General features: G+C 37.3%; 1 protein-coding gene across 3 annotated transcripts; it reads right to left on the reverse strand.

The window, feature by feature from the left end:
- Nucleotides 1-925: 925 nt before the first annotated feature.
- Nucleotides 926-9494, reverse strand: LOC132068730 (probable protein S-acyltransferase 19). Of its 3 annotated transcripts, XM_059462412.1 has the most exons (10): nucleotides 8880-9494; nucleotides 8731-8785; nucleotides 7466-7579; nucleotides 6517-6915; nucleotides 4646-4714; nucleotides 4469-4540; nucleotides 4259-4387; nucleotides 4089-4169; nucleotides 3798-3998; nucleotides 926-2293 (listed from the first exon to the last, which is right to left on the reverse strand). In XM_059462412.1, the coding sequence occupies exons 2-10, from the start codon at nucleotides 8773-8775 to the stop codon at nucleotides 1241-1243; spliced, it is 2163 nt and encodes a 720-aa protein (XP_059318395.1). In that variant the 5' UTR covers nucleotides 8776-8785; nucleotides 8880-9494; the 3' UTR covers nucleotides 926-1240. The 3 variants fall into 3 exon arrangements, with proteins under 3 accessions (XP_059318395.1, XP_059318394.1, XP_059318396.1); XM_059462411.1 differs by having other exon boundaries at nucleotides 8731-9493; XM_059462413.1 differs by lacking the exons at nucleotides 8731-8785; nucleotides 8880-9494 and adding an exon at nucleotides 8577-8600.
- Between the last annotated feature and the right edge of the window lie 736 nt (nucleotides 9495-10230).

Below are 10230 nucleotides of genomic sequence, written 5' to 3' on the forward strand. Positions count from 1 at the left end.
CGGTACAAAGTTTATTAATAGCTGCATGGGCATGAGTGGTATGATCACTAGCCACGTTGATTAATTCCTGCATGACTACAGTCTACAAGTCTTCATGAAACATCAAAAGTTTTCCTATTTTTAACCTACAAATCTTGTTAAATTGTTCACAAATCATGCCGGATCAGTATGATTTAGTACCATCTACATTTTACCTATCGTATTGGCAAACTGAATAATCGTCTAATTTTACAATAACTAGAAATGATACATATGCCCTCCCGATATCCAAGTATGGGACCTTTATGGTCTATTTAAGGTGATATCTAAACCATTGCTCTAAGAAAACTGAGGTGCCAAATCATCATCTCAAAATCTGTTTCCCTGTCTTTACTTACAAGTGACAAGGTAACACTAATTGCTATTCTAATTCCAACAATAGCTGTTGAGTATATTTCACAAACTGTCAACACTATAACAAGCAAAATAAGTTTGTATAGAACATCATCTATTTCTTCCTTACCATACTATCTATTAGTTAGTCTCTGAAATAAAATAAAGATAGAGGCTACATTTGCTTTCGGCTACTGAACTTTCGTCAACTAGGGTGTTGCATTCAGGCTTCGACTAGCAGCACGACATTTTTCTGTTCCATAAAACATTCATAATCGTATAAAAGAAAAGGTTATCTATTGACTGGTATCTTTATTTCACAATGAGACCACCAGCACAGTTAATCATTTAAATAGCTCGAGTACAGAGAGGCGCAGGAGGAAGGAGGAAGAAGAAGAGCTGGAAAAGCGGGGAGTGGAAGGGTAAAGATGTCGCCTGCCTTGCCTAGAAGGAGCCTGTTTTTGGCAAGAATTCTAAAACAAGGACAAATATTACCAGGCCTGCAATGGAACACACCCGCGCAATTTTTTCTAAAATAAGAACCAAAATGCACTCAAGCAGGAATAGTCTGGCGATTCTCATTGCAAAATTGCTAGACAAACCCACCCTACCGCTCAAGCTTCAATTGTACAGATAAAAAGTTCAAAGGATCAAGGAGTGCATTTCCTCCACACTACATTCATTTTCTTCCGTGTTAAGTTAGACAATCCGTCAAGAAGAAACCACTGGAACCTCGGAGTGTACACCAACGGACTGCAAGGTTCCTGGAAGGCCAAAACCAGCTATAGCTCGAAGGGTTTCTTCTGTTGAAGCCTTAGCTATGCAGAGGCAAATGAAAAATGGAAATTCATCAGTAGTCCTGTAAGCTTTATTTATTTGACTCAAGGTCACCAGGAACAAACACAGGAAGTTGATGTGACGCAGCATCCCTTCTAAACCTGGATTCACGAGGCAAATTAAATGGCAGCCTCTCTTGGTTATCTCTGGAACCAGCGCCTCTCTCATTTCTCAGTCCATCCTTAATTGGACCGCGCAAAAGTGGACCGCCAAAGAATATGGACTCTCCAGTATATGTTAGCTTTTCTGACTGCTCGACTGGAGGCTTTGCGGAAGGCTGTGAAGGTTCTCGAGGGACAGGGGCTGCTGGCCTCTTGTCATTGCTAGCAGAAACAGCATTTGGGTTTGATGATCCTCCTTGCATAGGCGGTGGCCTCGTCCGAGCATCTGAAGCTGATACTGGAACAGATACATACCTTCCAGCTTCTTGGTCCCAAACAACAGATGTTCGTTTAACGTCTCTCAGCAGAGAAGCTGCAGGGGCAGCAGCTGCAAGCAATAACGGATCGGTGGTACTATTCCTCTGCATGATTTTCTCATCAAATTCTGAAGAATGTGCGAGGTGGTGGTTATTATTAGGGGGTGCAGGCCGAGTAGTTCGGACCCTCTCTGGGACAATGCCGGCACTGAGATGACCTAAATTGTGAACTTGTGGGAGAGGGCTTAGTGTGACTGACTCGTGCACATGGCTAGGACTGCTGAAGCTACTGACGCTGTGAGTTCCAGTTTCATACTCATCTCGGCTACCTTGACTAGGAGCAACTGAATTCCTCAATTCATTTCTCATGTCCCTATTTCCTCCGGTGGTATCAGCACTGATACTGCTTCTGACACTCATATTCTCACTGGAACTTAATTGATCAGGATCAAAACGACGGTTATCAACAGGACGTAGAACAGATGAGGATGCTCTAGCTTTTGCTGCAGCTCTCATTGCTTCACTGGAATCCAATTTTGCAAGTTTCCATGCACTGATCTTAACAGGCCGCTTCGGTCCCTTGTTTCCCTTTTCAACAAACCCAGCTGCATCTGGATCAACTGTTGATGGGATCATTCCAGGCTCTAACTGAGGTGCAACTTCTTCCTGCTCATCAATTGAAATGCAGGGTGACAATTCAGAACATCAGAGTTTAAATGGAGATTACAGTTAATATTTGAATAACTGGCACCTGCAGAAACAAGGGGAAACCTTTCTAGATTAGAATAACACAAATATAGAGTAATTACGAGCAATTTGTCCAATTAGGTACTTTCATCCAACTCTTTTGCTTTACTACCTCTTGCATCGACAGTCCCCTTTGGGTATAAGCACTTTAGTTTTGATTTCCGCTTCTGATTGTTTTTGAATTTTCCTTAATTATCCAATATCTTTATACATATGATGTTTCTATTATCCAGAATACTTTTGGTTACTTGTCATGAGGATATCCAAAATTGAGGAAGCATACATCCCGAGCATTGGGGGTTCCAAGTACCACCTTGGCTCAAGATTCAAGATTCCCTGAATGATCAAGACAAATGCCTTGTAACTGAATCACTTTACAATGTAAATATCTATATTTACCCGATGTGGGACACCAAACTGCATTACATCAGGTATAGCTGTTTAGGCTTAACCATTTAACTTAGCTATCTATCATACGCATTAGCACTATGCTTTGAATAGCCAACAACACGTGTTCTTTTTTTGTTTTTTGTTTTTTTTCCCTGGATAAGGCCGACGATACATGTTCTTAGTAACAGATTTGAAAAAACTCTTGAATAAGCCTAGACATCAAGAGTACGAGTAAGTAATAAATATTTGTCAGAAGTATGGCACAAAGAAAGTCTCAAAGCAACGGTGTATGTGATTTCCAGATCAAGAAAAATCTATTATCCATATAAAATGGATTGTGAAATGGCAACCAAGCACCAATGCACTCGTGTCTCAAGTTGAGTAAGAGTCCAAATATTGAAAATGTGCTAATAGGCGATAACCACAAGAGAGGCCTCTGAAGCCAAATGATTGGCTATTTAGGTTTGGTGTGGCAACGCACCGGACCCAGCAGACTAATGTTAACTCTGGAATCATCAGCAAATGCCTACTACTAAAATTCTTGCCACTTTGGAGTTTCAGAAACTAAAAAATAATACTTAATTTCTCTAGGTATAATAATGATACATGAATGGTCAAGGAAGTGGCACTGAAAGTTGTGAGACAGTGAAGCAACTACCAACTATTTATTTTTTGTTTCATACCAACAAGAAAAATGCAATAGAATTTGGATCACAAAACACAAGTTCAGCATCTTGTGATATTGATCAAAATTACTAAATTAAAACCTCTCCTTTTTATCAGGTTCACTTTTTTTTTATCACACATTCAGGTTCAGGCAGGTTAATTCCCAAATTAAAATCATATATTTTATCTTATGGACATGTGTGTCGTTCTTCTGGCCCATGGTTCACTGTTAGATATTCATTGTAGACGACTGGAACAAAGATTTCCATAATGGAAAAAAAAAAAAAGAAGGATTAAGGCATCCTCTCTGCCTACCAACAGACTTGGAAGTTTTCAATAACTTAACTTCTCAAGTTGTTACTAATACCTGATAATCAACAAACACCCTAGGAGGGGTGCACCATGCTCCCTTATATTGCAGTCCCAAAGAACTTCCACCACTGAAGCCAGTCGTAGCTGATCCGGATGGAGAGTATACAATGTTAGGCTGTTCTTCATCTATAGATGCTCCTCCAGGTGCCTCACTCATGGCCCTCATAGCTACTACGTACTCGTACGTTGTAATGCCCTGACAGGAAGGTCATTTTGAAAAAGAATCAGACAACGAAACGTCAAGTTCCAACTCATAATAGAAAGAGAGAACCATAAAAAATCTAACCTTTCTTATCAGTATCATGTGGAAAAAGAAAAGCTCCCCTAAGGGCACACAAGCCAGCAATGAAACAGCAGTACATACAGCCTGCATAAAGTCAATATCCGTCACAATTATGAACAGGATTCTGTTTTCATTAACCAGTCAGAATAGTAAGCAGTGCAAGTAAAAATTACCACAACAGTTGCAAATGGGGCCAGTGAGAAACCATTCCCTAGTCTATCAACTATTTCAGCCTCCATGTGCTTTTTGTTTACAAAGCATCGTACCAGAACAGCAATTCCAACTCCAGCTTCAGTAACAAGCTGCAGAACAGTGTGTGAATGATTCAGTGATAAAAAAACACAATCACTTCATCAGTAACAAAGCATTTGGCTCGAACATACCCAGACCAAGCTGGTGGCCATCAGTGATATAAAGGTAACATAGTTCTTCCTGCCAACGCAGTTGTTCAGCCACTGCCAGTTCGATAAATGGGGTTAGTTTCCTGGTAATAATTATGAAAAAGTGGGCTCCATAACAAAATCAGAATAAGATGTACCATAGATGACTGAGATGAATACCCGACAATGGTGATCAAATCCATCCACACATTTATCACAGCTTCGACAATGTTTACTGAACTTGCGCACCTGCAGCACACCAGGCAGTCAGTTTATAGATGGCCATGTCTATTTGCATAAGAACAAATGTAAGGTGGTCCTGATGATTATATATGTCCCATGATGAAGAATCTGCACTAAGTTACATGCCTAAGCAACAAAACTAGGACAGAAACAGAAGGAGCATAAAATGGCCATGTGCTGTTGATTTTGTCTGCATACACATGGACGTACATACCTCATCCATATTTTTTTTTTTTTGATGACATGGGAACCCACAGCCGCTACCCTTCGGGTGCGCACAGGGTAAACCCAGCTCCTGTGCAATAGCTTGCAAACCACACAAGAGAGATAATCCGCACTAGGCAAGCCCCGTGCGACGAGCTCGACCCAGAAGGAAAATCCCCTGCTGTCGTAGGCAGGGGGTTTCGAACCCAAGACCTCCATTATGAAAGCCTCATGCTCAACCAACTGAGCCACCCTTGCGGGTATACCTCATCCATTTTTATAGACTATCAAATCTCTCAATTTGTACATTATTGAACAATTTTTTCAGCAGATCATGTTGTCAAACAGTCTATGAAGAGTCGAAAGTCAAGAAAATGGATGAAGTTGTATGTTAAAATGTGTCTACTACAAAATGTGCAAAATAATCTCTTACCTTACTATGCATAGAGAATAATTATTTACAATAAAATAGCATAAGACTTCTATCAGAGGAGCCTCTCTTGCATATTGTCAATATTATAGAGAAATCCATTCTTTTCACAATTTTTTCAGTTCAATTCTAGAAAAAACAATTCCCAGTCCAATTTCTGACTTGAATTCCTCAATCAATGTCTTTTTCTTTTATTGGTAAAGATATTCTATTAAAGTGCAGCAAAGTGCTGGAAGTATTTAGAGAGAGATAGCCACATCACAAAATTTTTAACGAGCTTGTTGAGAATATAATTAAGTAAATAATAAAAATGTGCTCTCTCTAACAGCTAAAGCTTTTAGACGAGATGGTCACACACTTCAATAAGGTATCAGAGCAGGAAGAGGTCCTGGAATGGAATCAAATCTCACTGCTACCCGTTATCAAAAGAATTTTCACGTGCTTGGCGCATTGAAAGAAAAAATCAGGCCCGCACGTGGGGACGTGTTGAGAATATAATTAAGTAAATAATAAAAGTGTGCTCTCTGTAGCAGCTTAAGCTTTTAGATGAGATAATCACATACTTCAATATAGAAAATTGTGTCATTTGCAATTGCCATATTACACCCCCCCCCCCCCAAACACAAAAAACAAAAAACAAAAAACAAAAAACAAAAAAAAGCTAAGGAAATGTATAGAAAAATTCTGGTGTTCATTTCCTTCCAGATGATCCACCATATGATCAGGGCAGTGAATTCCAAGTTTTCAGCTTTTCCTTTCCCAGTCTTTTCAAGTACCAGCTTTGCAGTAGTTCCTTAGTTGTCTTAAGTCATTTCCCAAGCCTCATTCAATGTCATTTGTCAATGATATATTAAGTTTAAGTTGCACATATTAATATTGTTTCCCCATGGATTACATTGGTATTAAAATAACTGCATAGATTGCATCAACATATTTGGACAGTGATGTTAAGGTTGTTTTCAATCTTATGTTGTTATTCATATGAATTGCTAAATTGTGCATCCAAGCCTTTATGGGCTCAAGGAAATATTTGCTCTTGTGGATTATGAAACACCTCATGACATTAAGAGCAACTTTCCGCAACTTGGTTATAATGCAAGCTTCAAACTATGTCATTACAAATGGTGAAAAGCACATGATAAAATTGTCAAAAACAAAATAATAGATAAGCTACCTCAGCATTGCACAATGTGCAAAATAGAGCATCTTCACCCATCCCTTCCTCTTCAGCAGCTCCATCCATTTTGTGGCAATCCTCGTGCACAAATAAAAAGCAAAAGACTCCTCCAAATTTACAACAAGAGGACTTTCTAGTCAAAGAAACCACTTCATTATCTAATCTCCCTGCTTCTTGTTGACCTCTTTTGATGGAGTTAGCAGCAGCAATGGAACTTCTTGAAGCTGACGATAGAGAAGAACGTGCATCATTACTATGTTCATCAAATTTTCTTGCAGACAATCCATGCTTTGAGTTGTTGTTGTTCATTCTTCCAGAATCAAATTTGGACATTATGCCTGGATCTGCAGGATTGATTGCGGTACTCCGAACATAAAGAACAAAAACAAGCAATGCCTGCAATATGACATAGGAGGCACTTCAACTTTAAGTAACCTTCGTTAGATAAATTTACAAAATAATAGTCCCTCAGATCCATCTTTTTATCACTATTTGGGGGGACTAGGAGATTACAAAGCTAAATTGTTTTATAATATGGTAGTGATAGAATAATAATTTTTTGCAGAGTTCCTTTTCTTTTTCCCTTTTTAAAAGATTGTTTGACTTTAGAAACATCGACATGATGAGTCGTTGAATTTGTCCCAATAGTCAAATATTTTGGGATGTTTAACAGCAGAGAGTTCGTCTCATAGATTAGGAGAAAGATAGAACGCGAAAGTAATGAATCCAGCAACAGTAGGATAAATGTAAGAAATGAGAGCCTTTAGCCAAATCGATACACATAATTTAAGTTCAGAAAAATAACCAACTAGACGACACTTAACAGGAAGGCGTTCAAGAGCAAATGATCAAGATTCCATTATAAGAAAATTTCCTGCAGTCCTTGACTTAAGCAAAAAGAAAAATAGATGCAAGACATATATACAGATAACTCGAATTCACATACCGCTGGTGAATAAGCTGCGATGGAAGCATACTCCCAAAAGCGTCCTCCAAGGAAAGGTGAGAAGAAAGCATAAAATGCAACAACTAACAAGCAAAATACTGTTATAGCAACAACCTACACAAAAGAGTCCAAGATTTAGGCCACATATTGCATAGGCACAACCGAAATAGTTTACACAAAAAAGACCGAATTTGTACCAAGCATGCACCCACCTACAGAACGGTCATTCCCGATACATTCTGATAGCAAATCATTGAACATGTAGAATGGTTGCAAAATAAATAAAAACTGAGATCACTAAAATGAATTACCAAGCAATATCAGGATTATATGGTGAAAAATTAATTTCCATTATTGTCACAAGTTTTGTCAGTGTCTAGAAACATGATGCATTTCTTTTTCTACTTCAAGAACATAAAGTACCTAAAGGTTGTCATTAACTAATATTGACCATTTTCCTTCATTTAAGTCTTTCCTAAATCCATTTTCTTAATTTCCAACTGCTGGAAATTAACTTCCCAAAAAAAATGTACTAAGGGATGACTAAATTTGATAAGCTATTCTTCCCTCTCTTCTTTATGGAGAAACTTTGCGAACATTTGGAAAACGGAACCAAGTTTCAGAATACAAATCCCTAGTTGTTATCAAATTGACCCACAATAGCTCTTTTTATCCATACAAACTCATCTACGATTTGCATTTATCTTTGATGACATCATTCTCCATAGCAAATGGAACATATAATCTATAAAATTATTAACCATCGATAGATTAGTTGCCTTAACCTACCCTTGTTTTCTTCTCCCTTCTTGATGAGGTCATTCATGTAGCAAAAACAGAAACCACCTTAGAATGATAAACCATCTAGCAATTGCTAATCCTAATACCTGAGCACAACATAGCACCCAAGGGTGTGGCCTAGTGGTCAATGAAGTGTGAGGAGAACCATGAGCTTTCACGTTCAGACAAAAAAACACTAGGTGATTTTTTCCCATTTGTCTAACCCTTAGTGGACAGAGTATCCCGTGAAACTAATCGAGGTGCGCGCAAGCTGGCCCAGACACCAGGAAAAAGAAAGCTGAGCACAACATAATTGAAGGAAGAGTCTTACTAACTAATCTCCTCAATTTTCACAAGCTACTTACCAATTTCAAGAATGGATTAGAAGTGTAAATCACTACTATCAATGAGTAACATTCAGACTCTAGTAGAGCAATCACAGAAGAATGACCAAATGTGAAAGCAATTGTCAACAGAAATCATACCTGAAAGGTATGTGCTGGTAGCTGCCATCCATGTTTCCTCACCATCACTCACACCCCCACAAGTTCTTTTTTCACACTTTCACTTCCACTCAACTCCAACAAGTGAGAAAAAATTTCACCCCTTTTCTTCAAAACACCAATTAACTTAACCCACTCTTTTTCTCTTAATAATCTCAGACAATCAAGAATGAATAAACAAATCAAATCTTTGCCTCCTTTCTGCTACAAATGATCAATAATCATTCTTCATTAACCCTGACATTCTAGATTTACAAGAAAAACCAGTTCTTTCACAAAAAGGAAACAATGCTTGGGAAATCCTAAACATGGGAAAGAAGAGACAAAGAAAACAAGCAATTTCTCCCCTTTTTTCCACAACACCAAGTAAATAAAACCCCACTTTTCTTTTTTCTCCAAATTTGAGTGAATTAAGAAGAAAAAAAAAAGGGCAAAATATCAAAATTAAAATTAAAAAAAAATGCTAACTTTTTGGTTCAAATTTGCAGTAGTTGTTCTTCATTATCCCTAAAAATCAAGAATCTACAAGAAAAAAAGCTTTCTTTTCACACAAAAGAAAAAGAAAAAGAATGTAAGAGGAATAGTAAAACATACTAGATTGGTGAGACAAAAGGGACAAATTAAGAGGCAGAAGAGTTGACTGTAAAGAAGAGCATATTATGTTATGTTTTTGTGTTGAAGAAAAAGAGAGTAGTTGTGAAGTGGGAAAAAAGGGTTAATAGTGATTGAAGGGAAGGTGGGTTTTCTAGGTGGAAAGATAGTGGAAGTATTAATTGGGACTTTGGGGCCACTTCCTTTATTCTTTTCTTTTTGGTTTCTTCTTTTGTCACTAGTACAACTCTAAGTCCCACGGCTGACCTGACATTCTTTGTAAATTATAGTTCTAATTCTTATAAAAATTAATTAGGTGAAATATGTCAATTTTGTTGATTGATTTAAATAAATATGGTTACTAAAAGGACAAAAAAGAAGTTATCTTATTGAGTAGAAGAAGCATGGGAAAATGTAAAACAAAAAGAAAAGAAGAGAAATTGAAGGAAAGAGACAAAAGAATCTTTTCTTCTTCCTATAAGTTCATTTAGTAAAAGTTTATTCAAATTAGATATTTACAAGACACATATTTTTCATATTTATATTATTATAATGCTAAGGTCAAATGTCTTGATTTGCGCTATTTAATACTCATTAAAAGAAAAAACACTCTCTATTATGAAATTCTTCATTATAATAATTCCAACACAAGACCTCTTATCAAGGTGGAGAGATCTCACTCATCCCAAAGACACTCTTCAGTAGTGAAAAAACTACTTTATTTATCTCATTTGAAATAGCAAAACTTTTCTTTAGGGAGTTCAATAATCCTTCTTAGACTATGCCTTTTCAAAATCTTTAAATGTTTCTAATTAGAATTTGCGACGTATAATAATAATTTTGTTTAATTTTTAAATATGTAATTTTATCGCAAAATATAAGGTTAAGGAC

Source organism: Lycium ferocissimum, chromosome 8 (assembly GCF_029784015.1).
Source record: "Lycium ferocissimum isolate CSIRO_LF1 chromosome 8, AGI_CSIRO_Lferr_CH_V1, whole genome shotgun sequence".
Classification (NCBI taxonomy): Eukaryota; Viridiplantae; Streptophyta; class Magnoliopsida; order Solanales; family Solanaceae; genus Lycium; species Lycium ferocissimum.